The sequence below is a fragment of the Brachyhypopomus gauderio genome, unplaced genomic scaffold, assembly GCF_052324685.1.
Source record: "Brachyhypopomus gauderio isolate BG-103 unplaced genomic scaffold, BGAUD_0.2 sc75, whole genome shotgun sequence".
Lineage (NCBI taxonomy): Eukaryota > Metazoa > Chordata > Actinopteri > Gymnotiformes > Hypopomidae > Brachyhypopomus > Brachyhypopomus gauderio.
Window position 1 is genome coordinate 525,820 of NW_027506896.1, and position 26,681 is coordinate 552,500.

Genomic DNA, 26,681 nt, shown 5'->3' on the forward strand with positions numbered 1-26,681 from the left:
TTACACGCCCCTCAGTGCCGCTCGCCGTCATTAGCGCTGACGCAGTCGGCTGCCTGCTCGGACCTGACATGCACTCTTAAAACAGCCTGTCTGCAGACCACGTGCTCCTCTCCCGTCCTCTTCACATTATACACATCAATAATTAATCCCAGGACTCAACTACCAAAAGCCCCAGAACCTCTGACAGTGTTGGAGAGACGTCAGAACCCCCTGCAGGGTTTTTACTGTCTGAAGGTCAGCAGGTGAGCGAGGACACATCCCCGGTATGAGGGTCCTTCCTGTTGAAGCCTCGTGCCAGTAAGCTGGCCCAGGAAAGCGGAGAAGGCCTTCATCTCGCCATTATGGTGTGAAATCTGGTTAGTAATTGTTCTGTTTCAACAGCCTCTCCGTGGCATGTGCAAACAACTTAAAATAGCACCTGGGCAGAGGTGCTCAGTTACTTAGCACGGTGTTCGATAACATGGAGACGGACATGCAAATATTGGTAAGGCAATTAAAGCCAGTCTTGTTTGCCTTAAAGTAGAGGGGTAACCCAATCCTGGCCATTATGAGCGTGCTCAGAACGCAGTTGCGAGCAGCACCAGAGAGGCACGACTTCTTCCTGCTAAAAGGGTTATACCTCCCGCCGTGCAAGAGGCTCCCTTTTCACAAACGGCCATCTTCACCAGCGTGCAAATGCACTTGTAATGCGATGAGATTGAAAGCACCACCCATTTCTCCCTCCCTCTCTCTCCCTCTCCCTCTCTCTCTCCCTCTCTCTCTCGTTCCCCCTCACTCCTGCACTCCCCCTGGGGCTTACAATGGACTTCTGGAAAGGAGGCATTTACGGGATACTTCCATTTTTTTTTCACCAAACAAAAAGGAGAAGACTCACCCCCATTAGTAACTCTACTCCCATTTACTCTGGGTTCACCTGGATAGGAACTAACTACACACACACACACACACACACACACACACACACACACACACACACACACACACACACACACACACACACACACACAAAACACTGGGCTGGGTTTTAGCTTCCTAAGTGCAAAAGCATTTAAACAAAACTTTAATGGTGTCATCTGAAAATAACTCTCTGGCCTGTACACCTGGTTCCATTAGTAAACACTGCTGCTCATAATGCTTGTAAAACGAACATTACAGATATTTGCACATTATAGATATTTTCACATATGTTTTCTTTATGGCAAGCCAAAATATGCACATACATGTACCTCCTCACAGAGTGCAAATCAATGTTAGAGCATAAAAATCGGTTCTTGCCAAAGGTCAAATAGACTACTGACGACTGATGGCTTATATAGTTGTATATACAGTATATATATTAGAGATCTTTTCAACACTCTTTCTTCTTACTACCTCAGGGGGTCATTGATAAAAAAAGTAAAAAATAAAAGCAAAAAAAAAACAAAAAAACAGGTAGTCGATCCATACCCAGGCCAGATGCGTTTATTTCGGGTGGTAGGTTTTCTAAGATGGGGATTTTTTAAAAAGAATTTCTCCGCCTCGTCCCCATTTCAGGGCATTCACTGAGGGAACGCAGTAACAATAATAATCCATTAAGCCGTCCGTGGCTCACGACAACGGCACGCAGGTCTCCTGTTAAGTGCTGGGCTATCCACGCACTCCATGGGAGTGAGCAGTGAATGAACAGCCTCCCATACAGAGACCAAACACACGCGATGGGCTGGCGAGAGAAAGCTCTCAAAAGTAACAGTCAAAGGATCCGGAGGAGAGAGCCAACTCGCAGAACTTAGCTCACCTTAGGATCACTTACAGTCTGCTAAAGGTTCTCTTCCTTTCATTGTAATGGTAATCAAACTGTACATGCAAAGATGTAGAAATGCTCTCCAAACACTGAAGTTAAAAATAGCCTTGCGTGTTTCATGGATTGGGTTCAGGAGGCATGCTGTCGGGGACTCGGGGGTGAATGTGTGATTAAACTGTGCTACGGAAACCCGGGTTTGATGCCCAGTCTGAAGACCCTGGCAGCAGGGTTGGCACCCAGCACATTTGCTCAGGATCACCCCGTCAGCTGCCACCCACTGGCCCCGCTGCCATGCCGTGGCGCCCAGGAAATTAGGACATCATGCAACCACAAGAAACACATGACAGCTGAGTAGCACCAGCCACGCCAACTCGACTTAACAGCCGCGTGGCTTCCACGGCGAACGCCTCCTGTGTTCAGAGCTGTTTGGCAAACGAAATCAGGGGGAATGGAGTGTTTTTTGAAAAGACGCGTGCTGTGGAAAGTGCTTGCATAACGGCGACAGTTGAATGCAAGTAAGTGGAAATGTGGCACTAATGCTGCCGCGATGATGTTCAGGGCACCGGCTGCTCTTGTGGAACCGGACGAGGGGCGGGAGAGGGCCAGGGCCCCAGAGCTGGGGGCTCAACACTCTAGAAGAACAGCAAAAGGTCACCAAATGCTTTCATTAATCAGCCAAAGCAGGGCAAGGCGTGCAGAGGGCAGCTCATTACACAGATCTGCTGCGGATCTCGTGCTGGATGAAGCGCAGGAACACCAAGACGAGCCACCAATTCAGCCCTGCTGGAGCTCCAGGTCTGTTTAATAGTATAAAGATTGAATAATGTGACATCAATCTCTGGATGAATTTATCACCCTGTGTGTGGATTATGACTGTGCAAATGTGTTTTTTTTCATCTCTGAATTGAACAGGAAGAGAATTCAATATCTGAAAGACTGTATGGCCACGAATACTCCAAAACAGCTCTGAATGGGTCGAAAAAAGGAATGAAACAACTAACCTAAAGATCTCCTATGTGATATAAGCCTTGTTGTCAACAACACACAAAAAGAAAACAAAAAACCAAAACAACAACAAAAGGAAAGAACTACACACAAGAAGAGTTATCTTCTTGTCATATTAATAAAGCATTTCCAGCCAGCTCTTTAAGGCGTTCTCTTTATTTCAAGCACTGTTGCAGAGAGAATGTGTTGGCAATGACTAATTTCTCATTGTTAAATATATCTATTAATGATTTTTCTGGGAGGCTTTGAAGTCAGGAGCATTAGAAAGCTGTAAATCACACAGTTGCCTGCTGTCTGCCTGAGAGGCTGTCTGAGATCCCCTTATCTGAGCAATTACACGCAGGGAGAGGGATCTGCTTAGGATCTATCTGTTCATTCTCAGCCCATCCCACACACTCTCACACACACACACACACACACACACACACACACACACACACACACACACACACACACACACACACGACTTACACTCATTTCTCAATTTCTTTTAGCTATCATGATTTACACTCATACCAATGTTTGACCCTGCCTGAATTCTTTAACCCTTAACGGTCTTTCCCAGCAATTAGTGATAGGAGAGTTCACGGCGTGCTCCTGCAGATATTGCAGTCTCTGACGCAGATTTGCTAAAAGGCACTGTGCACACACTCGTCCCCGTGAGAGGATGCAGGGGCGTTCTGCTCGCCGGACAGCAATTCGCTCAAAGCTGCTTGCAAATCACCAGTCACGCACTAGGTTCACTAAATTCCCCACTAAGTGCTAAAGTGTTTGGGGCATGTCCACACAGGGCAGAGGTCAGGTGTCAGGGGGAGGTGGGTGACAGACCAAGATGATGGCTTTGGCCTGAAATCCTGATCATTCCTTCAGTGAAGAAGAAAACAGAAAAAAATAAACTACATCAGAAAATTTGTTTAATGTAGCCCAAGGAGCGTTCACTATGTACACTTTCAAATGACAGAGCAAGATACGTTCTCCTCTTTTTTCATCTTTAAAGTTCTTCTAGAGTAAACAGTTTCTAAGTACATTCTTGGACAGATGCACTTGCCTACTCCATCCACTCTTATCTTAGCATGATTGTCAGTGTATATTATCCAGCGCTTTTAATTCTGTGGGATGGCTCTGTGGCTGATGGATGCAGCCTGGAGCGCATGCTGAAGGTAGAATATGCCATTAGGCAGAAAACAGGACCTTAACCAACGACCCTCTTCCTGCCATTTCATCCCTCTCTCTTCCACTGACCTTTACATATAATTAAACAAGTAGTTCAAGCAGCTCCAAATGGGCCTCAAAGAGCTTTCACTTTTTGCCTGTGGTTCATCCCCCTCACTGCTTGACTTTTATATATTTATTTTCCCTTGCCTGCGTGAGCTGGGCTCTCCGGCTTTCTGTTTGTCATCACAGAGGACCAGAACCCGGCGATTCGGAAGCCGTGATGCGGTTCCTGCGTCACGGGGGGGAAAGGGGCTGGTGGTGTTAGCCTGGGCAGGCCTGGGGTGGAGCTTCTCACGGCGATGGCAGGCTGTGGGCTTTCCCTCTTAATGAGCGTGGTCATAAATAAATGCATGGCTCTGATTAGCCGGCGTGCGGGGAAGGAGCTGGCTCTGCTGCTGGGAGATGAGGAGGATGAGGAGGGTGAGGAGGGGGTTGGAATTAGCGAGTGGCCCAGGACAGAGGCTCCGTGCCTGGGATTCTGTGGTGATGTGGGCCCTCGGCAGAGGGAGATGGCCTTTGAGCAGATGCCACTCCTGGTGTCAACTAGCTGGGGCCTCCGTGATGGCCTTCTGTCAGTTAATCTATTAAGCCCTGTCTCAACGGGTGTTCAGGGCACAGGGAGAGCAGGCCAAGACTTGAAGCTGCTTCAAAACTGGGATTAGCATGAATGGGTGTCATAACGGCCCCTTCTAGAGAACCTCATCATGAAAAAGACAGACAGTGGGCTGCATTATAGAATGAAACTTCAATCTAAACCCATCCGGGCAATATTTGCAGGCCATATGCTGTCCTATATACGTTTTGTGTGTGCGTGTGTGTATGCGCATATCAAATACATCTATGCAGGCTAAAAGTTAGAACCTATAATAATAGCTAAAACTAATTTGGGTCAGATTTTTAACTATTTCATGCACAACTTTTAGTCTGTACTGGGCCTGGGTGATTCTGAACCCCGCCACATGAGCTCGGTTCAGGGCTTACACAGAATTACAGGAGGAATCAGGGCGGGGATATGTGAGTGACAGGCCTACATTAGCAATTGCCTGTTCCAGCTGGTGGAAGACAGACTAAGTCAGGTGACCTGGCACTGAAGGTCACCTTCTCAAGATAAAATTATGAAGTGCTTTCCCTTTAATCAAATGACCCACAACACATACTCCCCATGCCTCATGGCAACTGGCTTTATTTATGGTCACCAAACCCAAATGACCAGTTGGTTTAATTTAATGGGCCAATAGGATTATACGCAGAAACAAATTACCTAAGTGGGTCTACCCTGGCTACCAAAATCTTTAACAATGATGGAGACCATGGACATGATGTCTGGGTGTGTTATTTCATTATGGCCCTCTGGCCTGGCATCTGTCACCCTGGCCATGTGCATGTGGGCTGAAAGCTGTGTGTGTCGCCACCATAGGAACCCATGTAGCTGCTGCAACTGAGCCGGCTTAGAGGGACACGCCCCCAACACAGCAAGACACAGCGTCAGGACACGACAGCCTCATATATACAGCTACAACCTCAGGACATGACGTCCTCAGGACAATACAGCCTCAGAACAATACAGTCTTAGGGCACTATAGACTCAGGACACTATAGACTCAGGAAACCACAGCCACAGGACACTAAAGCACCAAGACAATGCAGCACCAGGACAATACAGCCCCAGGGCACTATAGACTCAAGATAATACATCAACAGGACAATATAGCCTCAGTCCACTACAGCCTCAGGACACTATAGAGCCAGGACAACTCAGCACCAGGACAGTATAGCATGAGGACAATATAGGACAACCAGTGCAGCCAGCACCAGGTCAACCCAGGTCCAGACAAGCCACTGATGCTTCCATCACATAGTGTTTGGGTTGGTCTTACCTGGGTGGATCTTACCTGGGTTGGTCTTACCTGGGTTGATCTTACCTGGGTGGATCTTACCTGGGTGGATCTTACCTGGGTTGGTCTTACCTGGGTTGATCTTACCTGGGTTGGTCTTACCTGGGTTGATCTTACCTGGGTTGGTCTTACCTGGGTTGATCTTACCTGGGTTGGTCTTACCTGGGTGGATCTTACCTGGGTGGATCTTACCTGGGTTGGTCTTACCTGGGTTGGTCTTACCTGGGTTGGTCTTACCTGGGTTGGTCTTACCTGGGTTTGGAAGTAACAGAGGGCTTGATCCTTCAGTCTGCAGGCCACTTCAGAAAGTACAAGGACACATCAGGTGCTAGAATTTCTACCAATAGTCTGTACCTGCCTAACGTATGTGCTTTACATAGCTTACTGTCCACTAATCCACTTAACCAATTAAAAGTCACTAAAGTGACTTAATTGGTGTCCACAAGCTGATCATAAATAGAAGCAGGATTTTAGATTTGTAGCTTAAATTGTTCTGATGATTTTGGCTTCTAACATTCTGTTTGCACATGTTAGTGCTGACAGTGTTGGAGCATTTTGGCAAATAAAAAAAATGTATATATGGAATAATATAAATTAATATTTCCATAATGCATGATAAAAAAATATATATAAAAAAACTAAACAGTATTATAATTATAATAGAAACTATACTTTAGGTATTTATGTATTGTTTATGTGACTTCTGAAATATTGTAATATGTAAAATTGTGTTGTGGTTATTATGTTGTGGATTGTTTGCATATGTTCTGTTAATATTTGTTTGATATTTGTATGTAAGAAGGATAATAAGTTTTGGCTTCAACCAACACCTTTTTGGTCAGAGAATAGCTTTGGTAAACTAGGAAATTATGTTTATTGGTGGCTTTTTGTTATTATGACCAAAATAAACTATTAAATCAAAATCAGATCAAATCATCCCATAAGATAATTTACAGCATGTAGCATGTAGTATGGGAATAAATGTATGTGTAAAGTGTAATAGGTGAGGAAGGTTTCAGCTCTACCTGTAAATTACAATCAGTTGTGCATTTGAAACCTTCAATACATACATGTGGTGCACCATGTATAGGGGAGCACCCGTAGGCGGTTATTCTGCAGAATAAATTCACTTTAAACCAGCAGGTCTGGATAATGGAAAGGTTTGCACTGACAGGCTAAGGTCAGGAATGCCCACAGACTTGGCATGAAACTTTGATCTTGTGCACAGAACTCTACACACAAACCTCTAAAAATAGGCCTGCATTGTGCTCCAGCACTAGTGGCCTCCAGAGTCATCAGGTGTCCCAACATGGACAATAATAGACCGAGATGTCATTCCACATGACGTGTAAGAACCAGTTCCAGGTGATGTCAGGGTTCTCTTGCCTACACACCATTACACACATTATAACATTACTGTAGCCTTACTGCCTTACACAGTGTCTTAGTTTAGAAGGAGGCTGTTTGAGGCCCACATGCAAAGCTATTAAAGAAGAATTCTATGATCTCAGCACCTGGCCACCCAATATTCAAATGGTTCAAAAGCACTTAGTCTTAGCCACGATCGCAGCTCAGATATATGTATAGTGAGCTTTTTATTGCTAGTCTGATTCAGTCTTTTTCTACATTACTTCTTGTAGATTCCGCAAACACCTTAATAAGTGTGAGTCAGAATGATCATGACCTTTCCTGATCCTCCTTCTGACAGCGAGGTCCAACTCCAAGACCAGTGGTCCAGGGTGATGGGGCATGAGGGGGGAGGGGGACCCAGAGACCCCCATCCTGCAGTATGGGTGGGTGAGTGTGGGGCAGAGTGCATAGATCACCATTCATCGTGCACTAGTCTTGGTTGAGGGAAAGTTCTTCCTCTGTTATCACCCAAAATGATCTCATACGTCCAGCTATGATTAACACTGCCTCCCCCCCCAAAAAAGACAAACATATTTATGTAACTCTGCAGTGGAACGCCAGTGCACTGATGTAGCCGTCTGGCACAGGCCGCGACGCCCACGGTGTTTGATCCTCAGGTCACGTCCGGGCCTCCAACCAGGCATTCCACAACACAGCAGGTCCTCCATATTTGGGGGTCCATGGCACACCATATAAATGTACATGAGCGAATTTAATGAAGTTTAATCTCAAAGATCTGTGTGTGTCATTATACGAGCAATAGATCACAGGCTGAGGAGGACAGCAAGGGCAGCGGTTGGGGGTGGGTGGAGGCGAAGAGGGTCCTTTCTCACTTGAATGAACCTGCTGCACCATTTAATCAGATGGGGTGGAGAACCCTCAAACCAGCACACGCAGACCTGCAGAATGCTAACAGACGAGTTTCTAAATGATTTTCCTCTTTAAAAGAGTTGTGCTCATGACATGTTGTTTTTATCAAAGAATGCAATTATACTTCATCCTTAATATCTCGGAGCCTGTCAGCCTCCACGATGCTTGCCAACTGCAATCAGAAATAACTGTCCCTTCAACTTAATGAAAAACAAGTACTAGGCCATAAACTTGTAGTCATCATCTATCCAATCACATTGTCTTGAGTAATTAAAATGATTAGCTTAATTAGCTTAATTAACTAAATTTGACTACAGGACATGGCCATATGGTGGAGCAAAACAAAGATGGGAGCTAATTAAAGTTAAAATAATGCAGGTTTTAATTAACTCAACCCTCAGGCATCAACATTTTCAAATTTATCCAAGCTGATAATTAAAAAGTCCTCTTGCCCAAGCAACATTTCTTCTCTGAGCTAATTAAATCTGGAAATGAATTAGCAACATGACGCTCCAAATATTAATTCCTGCTAGAAGATGACTTCACTTTCTAATGAAATTAATTAGGTGCACTGGACTCTCAATCAGACTCCGGCTACGTCCGTGAGCACAGACCTCATGTAATGTAGCAATGGGCTATGGACTCCGGGGCAGAAATTTACAATGGTAATGTACACTCTTTAACCATGTGCCTCTCTTAATATAGCAAATGAAGGTGTAGATGTGCCTGAGCCCAGGGCATCCTTAGTCTTCCCCGTCACTGGGAACACTGGGAGCTGGCCAGTAGAAATATATATACCCAGCCCAGCCCTTTTGATTCTCTTTTCTGTCCCACAGTGTGTGAGGCATATTAAGTATCTTGCTGCTGAAAGCCATGATTGCAGACACACTGGTGTGAGAAGATCCATGGTCTTGAGATTTCTGGAGCAACTGTGTGCGTGTGTGTGTGTGTGTGTGTGTGTGTGTGTGCGTGCGTGTGTGTGTGTGTGTGTGCGTGTAGGAGTGGTATTATTAATAAGAGCTGACTGGAAGGAAAATATCTTATGTAAATTGATAGGTTAATAAAAACCTTCCTCATTTTGTTTTGTATTATTAGCTCTATCCCACTGCCATGATTGCTATGTAGATTATTTATGGACATGGTCCTGTCTTTGAAACAGTCTTCACTGCCTTAAGTGCACAGTCCAAACCCAGGGCCCATGGTCCTCTGTGCTCTGGGACTCCAAGACTCCACATGGCACCCAAGACATCTTTGTCAGATGTGAACGTATGTTGAAGGACTGGGGAGAGGAATCTCTTTGGATGGCTTCGTCTCTCTGAGTCAGTCCAAGACAACAGTTCCTCTCTTTCCATATGTCTTCTGTTGCCAGACTATGGATTTGCATAGATAGTATCTCCAGATCCAAATTACAATTTCAGAGGGTTGGAGCGGTATCGGTCTGAGATTATCTCTCCGCTGAGCTCCAGAGAGGACAAAGTGGACATCTCTCAAGGATACCTTTGGATCCATTGCCATTTTGAGTGTTGTTTTATTACACTTACCATCAGTTGCACCGTGAATCAATTTGCCAACACAATGCAGTGGGCACACCCCAAGCAAACAGACAGATGATGAGAGAATATTTACTCAAGATTGCGCTTGATGTATTGAGGGCCTTTGTGTGTTCACCGAAGCTTATGGCTAATAATTGTCCGCGTTCTCGACCAATTGTGATCCAGCTCGTCCCGGTCGAGCACGATCCATCAACATGGCAGACACACAGAGCACGACCCGCCTAATGTGCTTTGTCAAAGCAATCAGGCCCATCCTAGCGGAGGCCCACCTCACCATCCAGGGGAACACAGCCTAATGACAGCCTACCGCAGACGGGCTTGTTTTCATATCTCATTGACCATAGCCTGTGAAGTGTGTGTGATTAAACATTTGCTGAATTTCAATGCAGGGCTTTTTGGGGGGGGGGGCAGGAACCCATGGCCAGTGTTGTAGTGATGCACACAGGCCTCTGAGAAGGAGCTTTTCTTCTTCCTCTGTGCTTTGCGACAGCCTGTATCCCCTGTTCTTGTTTATGACGCTTCCTTCTGCTCAAGCTTTTCAGAATTGAAATAATTGTGTTTATCGCGTCCTCCGGCGAGTCCCTGTCAACCCAGACATCAAACTGCAATTTGCAAAAGCTCCATTCTTTTGATTTTGTGCCATTTTAATTACCGATGCTCTCTGGTGGCCGAGCTTCCAGTATGTAAATAGTTCGTGATCCCATTATACTGTTCACTGATAAACATGACAACACTTAGAGAGCTGATGGTCAGAATGAGCACTGTGAGTTCTGGAAACAAACACACGTACAGAAAAGCAGCAGATCAACAAGCAACTAACGAGCGCCTTCTTTTAATGGCGCCCACACAGAGACATTAGAGAATAACGAATTAAAGGTATTGCTGGGCCCTCTTCTCCATCAGGCGGGGTGTGATGTGGCGTGGAGCTGAGAGCAGAGCTAGTTAGGGCCCACTTCAAAGTCACGTCAACACGGCCACCAGCCACACACGCCGTGTCGGTGCCAGAGAAGCCTGCGGTCCATCCAGCTCGCCAACACCGTTTCATGTAACCGCCCCTCACTTAAACGCCATTAAAATTGGAAGTATAATGTGTTTTCCCTCTTGTTTTATTATTTACGACTCACTCGTGCTGTCTCCCTCTGAAAGAGGTGAATGAGTTTGCTACTTCAGAACTGGGTAAACAAGTGCCTCTGATTTCTGAGCTCCTCACGGCCACTTCCTGTGTCAGGCATACGCGAGTAATTACTGGGGCCAAACGGACCCTGAATATCGATGAAGGGCTTTCAGACAAAGGGGACAGAAGCTTCTGGAAAGTGATGGGATTATTTTTGTAGAGTGTGGAGTCCAGCAGGCACTGCCCGGCATTCTGTTAACACAGCCTGTCGAAGCCGAGCTGATCGGCATCAAAACTCACCACGGCACAAAAGCTAATCAGAAAGAATGAGCATGTGGGGGAGCCCAGCAGAGAGGGCAGCCGGGCAGCTCTCGTATTAATGTAATAAGAGAAAGAAATATAGATTAGAGGCATCATAGACCAGCTCTTTCAATCAAATATTCAGCTTGGCTTAAATTCAAGGAGTGGCACGAAACAGCTTATGAAATCATGGAATCAAAATTATGTCTCTGACTCATCTCTGCTGTTTGAAGAGATACTGGGTGTGCGGGGTGTGCCAATGCTTAACTCTGCTGAGGGTTTATCTGGTTTATCTTCAGGGTTCCATATACTTTACATAGTGTGTGTGTGTGTGTGTGTGTGTGTGTGTGTGTGTGTGTGTGTGTGTGTGTGTGTGTGTGTGTGTGTATATATATATATGATTAGACATTAAGTGCTTCCATCTATTTCTTCATCTCTTTCTCCATCTTTCTCCCTTTTAGGATGGTTCAACAGAGCATGCTTGTGCTGAACTTTAAAAGGGCATTTTAAATATCTCAGGGCTCTTCTGTGGTGAAGTCTTGTTGAATATTTCTAAGTGATGCTCTCAAAGATGGAAGAGCTACACCATCCTTGTTCACTGACCCCAAGAATCCATTCTGGGCTTTAATAAGACCAGATGGCACAACGCACTCATTCTGCAGAGCCTCACACTATATTTACCTGGAGAGAGAGGAAGAGAGAGAGAGAGAGAGAGAGAGAGAGAGAGAGAGAGAGAGAGAGAGAGAGAGAGAGAGAGAGAGAGTGAGAGGCGAGGAGTAGAAAGAAACACTGAAATAAAGAGAGAGAGAGAGAGAGAGAGAGAGAGAGAGAGAGAGAGAGAGAGAGAGAGAGAGAGAGATGGAGTGTCTCTATGGTGGTTCTCCAACCTTTATTCTGTGTGTAAATGAGTATTAGAATTTGTCTTTCGGTGGCACTTTGCCCACCCACTGGCGCTAAAGGGCAGCACATGACAGGGTTAAAACCCCTATCAGTTCATTCTGACTACACAGCCCCTAATTACTGAGTGCAAGGGAGGGAAAAAGGAGGAGAGCAGAAAACTACGACACATAAAAGTCTGTCTCAAAGTAGAAGATAAGTTCTTATCTTAATCTACTGACTCCAGCGGCTTTCATTTGTCAGACTGGACTAGCAGAAGAGGGGAGGAACAAAAACAGGTTTCTGGTTGCCAGTGTTAATAGGAACATCTTTCAAGTCTTGGAGTGGGCTCGGCGGAGAGGGGGGAGAGGAGAGGGGGGGAGGAGGAGTGCGGGAAGAGGAGCGGGGGGGGGGGGGGGGGGGGGGGTGCGTTCAGCCTCCGAACATTCAGTGACAACGCCAACATGAGCTGCGCTCCTCGCAAGTGGTATTCCTGCTAAGAGCCACTAATTAGCGCCTTATCACCCGCCAAACGGCAGCGTGCTGCCGACACAACCGCCCAGCCAGGGTATTTATAGTGTGGGTCCTGTGACTGAAGGCAGGGGGTGTTCTGGAGGAGTCCAGTCTGAGACCCTCTGCTGTAGGCTAACGAGAGGTGAGCCATGAACGCACAGTCGAAATATTTCACGCGGCCGCCTGAACAGAGAGAAACAGGAAAGACCCCTTTGAAAGGAGGACAGAGTAACAGTAGAGGCGACACGCTGCCCTGCAGTGAGACATCCTGCGTCTGCCATGCAGATGTGCAGAGAAACATGACATGGGAGGACGCTTAGATGTGCCGTAAAACAAAAGGCCGTTTTAACAACATCGTGTTAAACAAAGGATATATTCCTTTCCAACAGCCCTCAGAACCTACAGCACTGGGTTATTCTTCAACTTTGCCCAATCTCCCTGAGCACCAGTGTTTGAGCAGGGAGCAGATTTTGTTTGACCCGTCTCACTCCTCTTCATTTGCTTTACAACACAGCCAATTAAAATCACACTAACAGCCCCCCTTTCTTCCGACAGTCCCTCCTCCCTGACAATTTCACCCTTAAAGTAAATAATACAATATTACAGCTCTGTTCACACCCTGGAGGCACCCACGCCACGCTGTCTGTCAAGTGTCTGTTCTTCCTACGAAAAATCCTCCCTCGCTTTACCAGCATAACTGAGTAACTGCGCGCGCACACACAGTCGGCCTTTTTCACAATGAATTACAGCATGCTGGTGACATGATGGCCCCAGCTGTGTTTTGGTAAGTTCAAAATAATACAATGTAGCAGGATAGTGGGATGAGTGACACTAGCAGAACCCAGAGAGGGCGCAGGAGAAGAAAGAGCTAGCAGAACCCAGAGAAGGCGCAGAAGAAAGTGCCGGCACTTCCAGCAGGCCTACGATGACAGCAGAGGAGAAAAACTCCGATGTGTGATAACAAATCTCAGAAGATTAATTTGAACCGCTCACTGAATTGTGATTCTGTTTCTTGAATTAATTATAGAATTAACTGCTTTGTTAAAACATTCCTCGTGGAATCGGGCTGTCTCTGTGTTATTTTTTTTTTTCTTTTTCTTTCTGCGGTGAACAAAAGAATCCCACTTCTCTGATGACTTCCACACAACTCTACACTTTTGTACGGCACAACTCGCCGCACAATTGCTCATGTCGGGTGAAATTTGTCTCTGCAGAGCATCGTTACTTGGAGATGATTTTTGTGTTTGGCCGAGACAACTTGACAGAAAATCTTTGAGATTTCTGGAATAGTAATGATGGAAGGAGAATTAAGTGCATGAGCTGTAGGCCACACTATGGCACTCTGAGATACTTTTAACATATAAATTGGTCTTCACACCATCCACTCACTCGGAGTGAATCCATCACCACCACCTGCGAAATGACACAGAGTTTGGGAGAAGTGAAACACCACTATTTTACAATCGTCTTCACTTCTTTTAGGAATTCATCTACAAGATGTAGCGTTTCTACATCGATCCTGCTGTTTTAGCAGTGATATAACAGCACGTGAGAAAACCCTTCACTGAACATGAGTGTATACGCGTGTTGTTTTTTTTTCATAATGGTCTATACCTCCATGTTTCAATGTCAGTGGGAAGGGGGAGGTGAGAGCAAGGAGAACAAAGCCTGTTTCCTGCACCTAATGTGTTTGGAAAGGGCAGGTGAGGGCCATGCTGAAGTGACATTTAGCTTTTGTACTTCACACGCGTGGATTTGTTTCACAGTGCTTGAGCACAGAAGCCCCTGGTCTTTTGAGAGGGCAGCACCCTCTCCGAATCCACACGTTGGCAAAACGCAGCGGTCTGGTTTACATGTGGAGAGAGCATTTGCTCTGATATCCGTCACCTTCGGAGGAGAATGAACCAAACAGGACACACACACACACAAAAACCCCCAAAACAAAACAAAACCAATATAAAGAGACTGTTTAAAATGGAGGAGAGGGGTGAGGTGAACTTCTACCACCATGCTTCCTGAGGTCCGTCCCACCTAATCACATAAGGCTAGGGTATCTTCCCTCTGCAGCGCTGATATTTTTATGAACATGCCCTCAATCATAAGCCTGTGCAGTGACAGGTTCAGTCAGTGTTGTCTCCTTTGAACAGAGCGTCATATCGCAGGTGAAAGACAAAACGCCTCGCGGAGAGAACGCTGCTCAACCCATGACACCTCAGAGGTCGTTTACACGCGCTCAAGCACAAATATGTCTCTCTCTCTCATGTTTGATGACTTAATGACACCACAAAAAAGCCCCATCTTCTGGCTTTATCGGCCAGGAGTCGAGAGGACAGGCAATGAAGGACTTTCTGCAGTGTAAGGGCCGCGTGCCATATCGCTTTAAATAATCAGCGCGGACGCGAGGCGCTGTTGTTTCACATCTCCCGATGGTATCGGAGCAAAGCAGCGCGTTGAATCGTATTGTTGAAACACAAAGGCCCGGCTGTTCCGATCGCTACCGTCTCAGGTGCATTTGGCAGGTGGCAGCAGTAGCGCGAGGGGCGGTCAGGTGAGACAGCCAAAGGCAGCCACGCGCAGTTTAAGAGTCTTCGCAGAACTGTCCGCTTATCTCTGAAGCCTTCGATCCTATGCATAATTTCTTTAACTCAAGGTCAGCCACATGTGTCTTTTTGCTGCAGTAGTAGGCGCTCCACGGAACCTCGTGCTGGCTAAACCGAATAAATGTAATCAGTCCCCCGTAGAATGTTTTTTGTTTCTTCATTTGTAAGTATACCTCAGGAATGCGCCATGTTTTGTAATCGAAAGGTGGCTAAAGATTCAACATCAAAGTATTACAGATATTAGCAGGCGTGTGAATATGTATTAATGCGTGTTAGTATAAGCTGCACCACCACTGGTTAAAATCTAAATGCGTTGGGTGACTTTCATCAGTGACGATAACAGGCCAGAGCCCAAAGTGCGCTCAGTTATTACTTAGCCAATTTTCGAATGAGAACAGTTAAAAGTTAACTTTCTTTAAAATCATTTCGTTGTGTAAGTGAGCCATTTATAAAGAGGCTTGCCCTGTATATAAAACGATGCCACATTTTAGTCCAATAAACAAAACCAGCTATGATCAAATGTGAAAATGGCTGACCGACAGGGAGCTGCTGGCATTCTTCCCTTCATACCACACGTCACGTTCTTAGCAGGGGCGGGGTTATATATAGAGGCGGGGCTATATCTATATTCATATTATAGTATCAACAGCATGATGTGATTCCCGGGATTAACCAACCATTTAAAGCACGGTTGTTTGAGACTGCTCCCTGCGCGCAAAGCATATGTCGCTCGCGTCTTTGTTACAACAACAACAACAACATCTAAATATTTTGTGCATCTGAAAACCAAGACTTTCTTGTTTCTTCAGCAGTGGAGTGCTGAACTGGACACGAGTAAGTCCTTGTGTCCTGTGGAGAAAAGTACGCTACAGTCCAAACGGTGTATATCAAAATTTTGCGGTGAGCCCCACAAATATGTAAAGATCGTTGTGTAATTAAATCCCTGGAAGTAAAGATTAGAGTATCGATTTACAATTTAATGGAAAAAGGAATGGAAAAGAATTTGGGGCATTGGTGTTTAATGTTATGATCTCCGTAGCCGCTGCTTAGTTATCGTGCATTGTATTGTTTCGACTCGTTTTGTTTTGTTTCACATTAGAAAGGTTCGGACCCAAAATAAAACTGAATGGTATTTTATTGTGGTGAGAGAAGCAGTGGCTAAGGTCATTAGAGCATGCTTTCTGGAGGGCTTTGCATACCAATTGCAAATGCTGCCTGGGTTTAGCTAATCCATGGCATCAGGTAGCAGCGAGCACTACAGATCAAAGCTCCCCCGCTGTAGAGGACAGTTGGCGCGGGCCGGTTGGAGTGCTTCAAAGTGACACTCCACTCCTGCAGCTAAAGCCCAGCGGGGCTGCTCACCTGAAACACACCTGTATAGGAATGAGTGAGCTGTTTACTGCTAATGAGAAACCTTTCTAATGACCACTTACTCTGTCCTACTGGAATTGTAACGTGATTCCTGTTAAAAACTTGATCCATTAACTGCGTGTTCCACATACGGGAAGTTTTGCGTCGTCTGTATTCATGATGTATTTACCTAATATGTATAACGTGTTTATGTAAGAACACAATGTTGATGTACAAAATCCAAAAATACTTTTGATGTAATTATTTAGTAGTTTGTATGGGTTTAACATTCATTACCCTAATGCAAAAAAAAAAAGGTTCTGTAATACCAAATTTCACTATGAACAATATATTTCAAAGACGGAGTGATACCAGAATGGGCTCCGTAAGCAATGGTATGCAAAGTGGGAGTGCAGTTTGGATCAGCCGTGTCTTTATGTTGAACAGGTTTGGCCAATGGTCTCCTTATGTTTAACAATGTTTACAGTGCGTCCCATTCCTCATTAATCCCTTTGTAATGTGAAATGTACTGAACAAATCCATGCTTCGCAAGCTATAATAAAAATGCATATGGCTCTGCATGAATGAGGGCCTTGTGAGTTCATGTCAGGTGTGTGTCGTTAAGTTAGACCTCATGAAGGAGAGCTGGTAAAGTTGGTTTAAGTCATAACCAGACTTGAAATTTCATCATCTCACTCTACCACACTGAAACCACTTTATGAGCAACAATCAGTTAGTGCAGCACAACGTAATTAGGTCATCCTAGAGTGCTTTAAAAACAAAAGTGTTTACAAGAGTTTACTTTTTAACAAATGTCCTGTTTTACCTTCACAAAACCAGGCCAATTGCTTTAATTTGTAAAGGGCAGAAATGTATGTGTGTGTGTGTGTGTGTGTGAGTTGTTTTTATCTGTGGGTTAACAGCTAGTTATGACATGTGGGCCAGTACAGTCCAAAGCTGATTACTTATCTGACCTCCAGTTAAACGAGGGGAGCATTTTTGTTACATTTGCCGGATGGAAAATGAGCGCTTGCACTCCATGTAAATTGAAAAGCACTTTAAGCACATGACCAGTCTGCCTCATCAGTAATGGAGTGGAATGACAATAGAGGCCATCCAACAGACTGGCGATTTTGATGAAACCGGCACCTGCTCGAAGAGAAACAGGCTGAAAGAGTCCACTGTTGAGCTCTGTTTTCCTAAACCACGGATTCTGTTGGCCAAAGTTGCATGCTGCCTAAAGTGGATAGTAGATGAGAGATGAAGGCCAGTGGTACACATGTTTTTTTTTTTTTTTTTTTTTTTTTAAGAATTCATCCTTTGAAACCCTGATGACAGGAGTTGACATGTCTGAGTGCAAAAGGATTGTTATGCATAATCTTCTCTTTTAAAGATTTCACTTCAAGATTTCACCCTCAGAATGTCTGTTCTGGTAGAACATCAAGACTAAACACTCTCAGAAAGCCCAAGAGAATAGCACTTACTCTGTCCTGCAGTCTATCTTCGAATGTTCCCGTCATGTCTGAATTGCAAGAAGCAAGATAGAATCTCAGAGCAAATTTGCAGCTCGGACACTGAATCAGACCAAATGCTGAATACTGCAGATCAGTCCAAATGACCTCTGACCTCAAAGTTAACTTTGCAGGTAGCCAGAAACGCTTCTGCCATATTTGCGCCTCGTCGGGAGCTCGAAGGCGCCCCGCCGTCCACACAGCTCGACACCTCCTCGCCTGCGCCTCCCCCCCACTTAGGCTGTGCGACCTTTTCAGAGGGTGTGTGTGCCAGCACCCTGCGGTGGGGGGGGGCGGCCTGGCAGAGGGCATGCCTGCGCCCGCCTGCCCGTCGTGCCATGTGGAGGCCCAGATGTAGCAGGCGGAGTAATCCACGCTCACGCACTCATGAAAGTGCCCATCTGGCCGTGCATGTGCACATAAAGCCCAGAGAACACACGCGGAGACGGTGCGCGGAGTCACTGGAGAGGCACGTCCTGCTGTAGGGCTCCGACGCCTGCTGGGTCCAGCACACGGGGGTGTAGTCCTCACGCGGGTGGCACACGGCCTCAACAATGATCAGCTTGGGCTGTCTTTTACTGCTGCGACTGCTCAGATGAGAGGTCAACTGGCATATTATGTGCACACACACACGCGCGTACAGCATTGGAAGATCACAGGGCAGGATATCATAGAGGTCTGGTGCAGGAGGAAGCCCATTGAGACAGGAAGTGCCATAGAGATACTAAATAAAAGGGATCCATTTGTTCTGCCGTCACTGTGAGTGCACACTGATAAAGTCAAGGGCTTGCTGCCTGACCCCAGACTGCCCCCTCGTCGTTGTGGAGAGGTGTGGTACTACACGAGCCCGTAATGAAAGCAACACAAAGAAACAGATCTGCCACCTTAGCTTATCTGAGATCGCTTAACAATGCCTGGACATTTTTCTGCCCTGTTTATTATATTCATATACTGTATCTTTGACAGAAAATTAAAGGTGTATCGTAGCATGTAGCAGTTTCTGTGAAACAGAAAAAAAGTTGAAGAAAATCACAATATTTTGCAATACCACATCTGATGAGTGTGGAGAGTACTGATCGGCAGTATTTTAATGAAAAGTATATTTCACATATAGTCACATATAGTTGTAAATCTATCCTAAGAATAAGCACTGTTATGTAATTAAGTACATGCATACAAAGTGCTGTTTTAAAAGAAACCTTTGTCCTAATAAACCAAGAAAGGTCTACAAAGAACTAGAGGTAGTATAAAAAATATAGAAATATATTTTAATACAGATGAGTTTATAATGAAGTTATTATAAACTGAGCTAAATAAAAATAAACTTTTTAGAAAATATGCTATACAAAATGCAGCGTAAAAGTATTTCATACAGGAAAAGGGATCTAGTGGAAAATAATGAATTTCTCACATTTTAGAGAAGGCTGTCAGTCCCAAAACAACCGGTGGGGAAGTTTTCAGAGAGCCTGTCTGACTCAGGCGATCAAGCAAGAGCAACGCACCTGAACCAGGTGTGTACCCCACAGGAGAAGCTGTTTAAAGTCATGCCAGTGGTATTCACACAGGGCCGGAGGTTGGGCTTAAATATGGTTCCCAGAGCAATAGGAGGGAAAGAGTAAAACGCCAAACACTCCTTCCACTTCACATGCGGGATCTTGGAAGCATGTGGTGTGACTGCCCTGATGACGTCCTGACTGGGCAGCGGGGGAATGTTCTGTCCTGTCCAGAAGTTAAACGAGTCATGGAGAGTCAATCTGTTTGTCCCTCCCCACCGCGGGACTGCTCCTCCCCACCGCGGGACTGCTCCCCCCCACCGTGGGACTGCTCTCCCCCACCGCGGGACTGCTCCTCCCCACTGCGGGACTGCTCTCCCCCACCGCGGGACTGCTCTCCCCCACCGCGGGACTGCTCTCCCCCACCGCGGGACTGCTCCTCCCCACCGCGGGACTGCTCCTCCCCACCGCGGGACTGCTCCCCCCCACCGCGGGACTGCTCTCCCCCACCGCGGGACTGCTCCTCCCCACCGCGGGACTGCTCTCCCCCACCGCGAGACTGCTCCTCCCCACCGCGGGACTGCTCCCCCCCACCGCGGGACTGCTCCCCCCCACCACGGGACTGCTCCTCCCCACCGCGGGACTGCTCCTCCCCACCGCGGGACTGCTCTCCCCCACCGCGGGACTGCTCCTCCCCACCGCGGGACTGCTCCTCCCCACCGCGGGACTGCTCCTCCACAGCCGTAGGAGGGTGAGGAGGCTGACGTTCCTGCCCCTCTTCTGGCCGCACAGACCTGCAACCTGCAGCCTCCCCTCGCCAGCCTCTGCCAGGTGGCTGTGACCTTTGACCCCTGTGGCCACGACCTCCTGCTCCTCCCCCAGGGTCCGAGGTTGAAGGCTGAATGAAACCTGCTCAGCCTGCCGGTACTGGCGACACACATAACAGCAAAGGCACCTTGAGAGAGAGAGAGAGAGAGAGAGAGAGAGAGAGAGAGATAGAGAGAGATAGAGGGAGAGAAGGAGAGAGAGAGAGAGAGAGAGAGAGAGATGCACACACAAAGAGCAAAGAGTGAGGACTCGTCCAATTCTGCAGCCATCGACCCTCTACACTGAACATTAGAAAACAGAACCTGTTTTCACCTGAAAGGTCCTGCCATGTGGAGTATGAAATAATAGAAACAAAGCTTTTCCGTCCCAGTACAGGCACCCTTCACAGCTCCAGTAGGGTCTCTGCCATTCCTCCAATACCCACACAGTGCTATGATGATGATGATGATGATGACGACACAGGCCTGATTGGTCCTGGGATTTTTTACCTCTCCTTTCCTTCATCAGGCTCATGGGAGCAGTGAGGAAGACTCTGGAGAGTGGTTAATGAGTGCTAACGGCTCCATATTGCTGTTTCTTCCTCTATGATGCTGCCCAGAGCACATTACAGAGCGCTTACGGAACGTTTGAGGTGAATAAACTGTGCTCTCCGATAAGGCCTTTACCACAATGAACACTCTTTAAAATATTACACACTTTAACACATACTCTGAAACTGGAATACTGAAATATTAACTATAACCCAGACACATTTAATTGGTTAAATAATTAGGAAAGTAGGTCGAGAGGTGTTTGATATAATAAGAAATGAAGAAAAAGAACAAAACTGAATCTCGAGGTGAAATTACACTGGGAACGTGACACCACCAATGAAAAAAGGCAAAGGCTTGATGTTATTTTCAGTAACCTGCTATCTCTACACCGTGGAAATACGACAAATGGATCATACGAAGAGGCGCCTGTGGTGCGCTCCTGCTCTCCTCCTCCAGGGTGCGTCTGCAGTAGACCACTTTTTAATTCGGCAAACCCAAATACAATTAAAGCATCACTCAGTTTCCAATCGCTATGATTAATTACAATGATAATAATGGCTATGAAAAAGGGATCCACAACTGAAATTCCAGACGATTTCCCTGTGCTCCCCCCAGTGTTAATTGGAGTCGAGTACATGCTTTGACTCGGCCACCTCTGGCTTGCTGTGTCATCAGTTATGATGATACGAGTCACCTTGGAGTGTGGCTGGACACGCAGAGAGCAGATACCAGGGGAGTGATCAGAAAATCACTCGTAACTCCATCTCAACACTCACTCGCCCCTACAATCAAGAGCCTCTCCGTCTGAAGAGACATGCCACTACAGGTTGCCAGGCAACCTCAAAGAAGGAGTGGAGATGTGAAGATTGAGGGGTGTCGTTTGGAGATCATTCCTAGGTTACAGTTCAGTCTCTTTGATGAAGCATTTATGTCTGCTGGGACTCAACACCTCTTTGCCACACAGGGCTGGAGAGAATGGTAGTGCATCTTACTGAACAATGGCTGTGTGAGGTCCTGTTCCACTGGATGTACCTGATAATACAGCTGTATTGGCTCAAAACAACTGAATGTCACTTTATCAACAAAGGTGTGTCAGAAGAGTGTGCATCAGGCTTGAAGTGAACTTGTGATTTTGAAAACAATCTTCAAACCCTCCCTGCCACTGCATTGTGAGGGTTTTTTTTTTATTTCTTTGTGTTTCTAATGAGGACAGACCATGAGGAGACCGCAGATGGCCCAAGCACATTTACAGACCAACCACAGATGTCACTCCATAACTGACAGATGTAAATACACCCTGCTAAATATGAAAGAGAGTGCAACATGCTGTCAGATTCAACAAGCCTGCAGCTAGTGAGCACGTTCAAAAGGGGATATCAAAGATCAGATCTTAAATTGTTTCTCACATTTCTGTTCAGAAGTGTTTGGTGAACTTTGAAGTCCATAAATAACAGGAATCGCAGATCAAATCAAGTACTGCTCTGGAGTTATTTTCAAGTTCCGTTATTTGCGGTTATCTGGTCCGATCACACACTCTTTTAATGCAGGTCTTGGTGGGACAAAGCAGAACTCCATTCTCACTGAATTGAAAAACACATTTCTTGTTCTTAACGGTAACTAAGCTGTCAACAGATAAAGAAGCTGGTAGTATCAGCTCCCTGCTAATCCATCTCACCATTGCTACACTTGTTGTTTCTTTCCAAACAGCTTGGAAATATGGTTTGAGGCCTTCGCCCAAACGTCACCCCAAATGATTTCTCCAAATGCTCCCTTGATGTACCAGATACACACGAAATGAGGAACTACAAGAGGAACGAAGAGCATTGGAACCCCACGTGAGACGAGGAAAGCCACGCTGCTTCTCACCAGATCTGCAACCTGCTCAGTTCTAGATCAGAAGCAAGTTAAGGTTCATGATGGATCTCTCACCACCCACACCACCCTGTTGTATCTATCTGCAGTCGATCAGTGTCTAAGACTGAGAAGTGTGGGAAGCCATATTGGTTCATACGTGCGTAGTTTAGTGTCAAATGGAGAAAATGTAGATGACTGCATGATGATCTGAGTCTACCTCATCAGCAAGCAGTTCCCTTAAAGCAGCACAAAAAACACACAAAAACACACACACTCACACACACACACACACACACACACACACACACACACACACACACACACACACACACACACACACACACACCAACCTCTTCCCCTTGCTTCGTTTACTCCCTCACACCATAATACTCACCGCCTTATCTGTCAATGCTGCTTAAATAATGTAATTAATGACTTAATTAACATTTTCATAATCTATTTTTATAAATCTCAGGCGGCATAATAGACTCCAGGCTCCAGGCAATGGCTTATGAGAATCTGTACTGCAACGCTGCTCAGTTGGGTGTATGTCAGCATGGATCCTCTCCTTGGGTGTGGACTGACCGTGACAGCGTAGCAGGGGAGGAAGCCAGTTGCACCCTGACCTCTGTCATGTGACTTACAGGCTCAGCGCAGTGAAAGGACCGTGACAACTGTAGCTCCGCCCCCTGTCATCTCCCAGCACAGGCTTGGGTCTCTCGACGTCCACCACGTCATGACTTCACTGCCGCCAGAACTGCGGCTACGTGAGAGCACTCGAGTCACAGAGCAGAACATCCATGCTGGCCTTCCCACTGGGTGTGAACGTCCACATTCAAATCTAAGTGCTATCTACAGAGGAAAAACACTCACGCAGTCAGCAGCCATTTTCTGTGAGCGAGGTCACAGAAGAAAAGATTCAGAATGACATCAGAAAGAAGTACAACCGCTGTGTGTACAAGGCTCTCAAGTCAAGTCCATTTCAGCTCTAACATCGTTTCATGCTAATAAACCAAATGTCCATTTTCAAATCTTGAGATGCACAAAATCTGTGTTTTCTCCATAACGAACATTCAAATCTATCAATTTAGCAAAGATAATTTCAGCAGTTGGTGCAGCAAATTGAAGCGTCCACATCTATTCAAGTGAGCTACACTGTTCAGGGTGGCAAAGAATTGAAAGAAAATACTGATTAAACTCATTTGGAGCGTGAACCTAAACAGTCTAATGTCATCTGATGTCAGTAAACCTGTTAGCTGCCTGGCGGATCTCCACTAGCACTCTGGACGTTGGATCTCCACTAGCACTCTGGACATCCAGCAATCTACGGCCACTGTTAAGCGGCCCAACTAACACACTGTTAAGCGGCCCAGAGCAGCTTGTAAGATCTTTAATTGCTACGATAGGAGGCTCTCCTGGTGGGAATGTGCTGTGGCGTTGGTAGGTGTGCTACAAAACCATGGTCTCACACACAGTCCTTAGCCCTGAGGCAGTCTGTGTCAGGCTTACAGCCAGGACAACAGAATCAAACACTCTTTTATTATTCAGTGATAACAAGACTCTAGTGATGTGAAGTGGAAGATTAAAGAGGAAAAACAACATCTTGTGCTCTTTAACGTGCGGTCAGGGCTGAGATAACGAATCCTTCACTGAGACGTCATGAAATGACACCCACACCAAAAAGAGAGCAGAGAACATGCCAGACATCTTGTCTCCAAAATCAGGCAGAAAAGGGAATGACAGCTTCTCCTGACTCAACTGTGTTCCACAACTATAGCCCCAAAACAGACAGAAAAGCAAATAAATAAAATAAATACTAATAATAATAATTAATAATAATAATACAATAATAATAATTAAATAAATGTACAGGGCATGACATAATTGCACAGAGCATAACATAGGATAGCGGTTCAGATTCCAAATGGGCTAGCACTCCCACAAACAATATGTATTTTGTCATAAGGTAAATGTTGACAAATGTTACCATAACAGAATTATGTTCCATTATCTCTATATATTTTTTGAAATTTCATTATTTTATTATCATAATCATAATTACTAGTATTCTGGTCATGTTGGTTGGAGTAGATATTCTCGAATGTTTACACGCTGGCCACAAAATAAAAAAAAGCAGAAAGGAGTAAAATGATCTTAGCTGAATTACAAAGGTTGTTTTCTCTCCTGGTGTTATGCCAAGATACCATGGATACGTTGAGCATAACTGCTGGAGAACACCATGCCACTGCAGTAGTTGTGTTTTTGTACTACTAAAAGCTTCTTGTTACATGGAAGCTTATGGGAGGTCAGTGTTTTGTGGCGTCTTTGAAAGACAACGTTATATTATAAGTCTCACAAAAAATAAACATCAAAGCTGTAAAAAGTTGGACTTCTCCTTAAAATCATTTTAACCTAGAGACAAAAGTCTATAATTGGTGCTTTAATTTGTGCAGATAAGTTGCCATATTCAATAAATATGCCATATTCCATAAATATGCAGACTTGTGTCCTGCAAGGAGCAGAACATGATAACAGCAGTGAAAGGTCAGGAGTCACGTCAGAGTGAGGCTGGTTTGGTGCTCCCCTAAATGCTTGTCTGTAAGCGCTTTTCCAAAGGTTAAGATGTCATAAGCTCAGAACCATGGTGATCTAATGAGAGTGGGGTGGAGTGTGTGTGTGTGTGTGTGTGTGCGTGTGTGTGTGTGTGTGCACGTGTGTTACCATGCTTGAAACACATCCTGACTGGAAGCTGCACAGTATTGCCACATAGTATCCCCCTGTGTGTCCCATACACACAAACACACGTGTGTACACACACACACACACACACACACACACACATCAAAACACATACAAGTGACCTGGGGGTTTGGAGAGACTGAAGGGAGATGATTAAAAATATTTATGGACATGTGGCGGGAGGAGTGTGGCTATGCAGTTACATCTGTCACACCCCAACAGAAGCCTCTTTAAACGCCCCCATATTCCTCCAGTACATATCTCACCAGGTCCTGACCTAGCTCAGTGACCATACCCTGCCCAGTTCACTGAACTGCCCTCTGATTGACTTGGTGCACCAATATTTGCCCCAACCAAATAATATCAACTGTCACAGGGGTGTGGTCAAGGGTGTGGTCAAGGGGAACCAGAACAGAAAGAATTCTTTGACTTAATGCTACTAAGATTTCAAGCAACATGTCCGTTTATATTGTAAGTAGCAATATGTCTCAAGCAAACCATAGGTGGTTCCATGATTCACTTAGCATGTCAGGAAAAAAGAAAAAAACATTGTGTCTGTAAAACACATTAGATAACATAGCAAATAACTCCTATAATTAATAAGAGGAGATGAATAAGTTATTTAAATATGTAATTTGCATACAGTGGGACTTCCAAGCTCTTTCGATGTAACCTAGATAATCTTTCCTGATTGATTTAGTTGAATTGAGAATTTATTTGAGTATCAATATCAACACCAATCCCTTACGTATCGAGTTTTAACAACTGGATATGTTTATACCTGTTCAGAATATGGATATTGTGGTCCGTGTGTGTCTGACAAACGCTGGGAAATATTTACTATTAAAGTGTCCAATTTCACATGAGATGACATTAATATAAGATAACGGAATCTCTATTGCCGATACTGATGGATTGTGTTTGTGCCAGTAAAGGCATCAAACTGGCAGTTGGTTTCTCTATCTGTACTATATACAAACACAAACTGTCGCGCGCGCGCACACACACACACACACACACACACACACACACACTTACCTGACTGTTAGAAAAATACACTCTATTTGCCTCCATACATAAAAGCTTGTATCACCCTCATATAAATTACTTGAGTGATTTATTGTCGACGTACACACGTATTGCCTTGAGTCAGCGATGCTCTTAAACACATCTCACTTCACCGTTCTCTGACACTGAGGCATGACACGCGTGGACTACGGCTCTGCTAGACTTTTCTTCTGC

The 26,681-nt window shown here is 45.4% G+C and overlaps 1 protein-coding gene across 1 annotated transcript in view; it reads right to left on the reverse strand.

Annotated features, from left to right (window-relative positions):
* Positions 1 to 18,922: 18,922 nt before the first annotated feature.
* Positions 18,923 to 26,681, reverse strand: part of LOC143491453 (uncharacterized) — an 86,560-nt gene continuing 78,801 nt past the window's right edge. Inside the window, exon 5 of the mRNA XM_076990477.1 lies at positions 18,923 to 20,440. Coding sequence (XP_076846592.1) covers positions 19,732 to 20,440 — 709 coding nt within the window. The 3' untranslated portion in view covers positions 18,923 to 19,731. The remainder of the gene's footprint in view (positions 20,441 to 26,681) is intronic.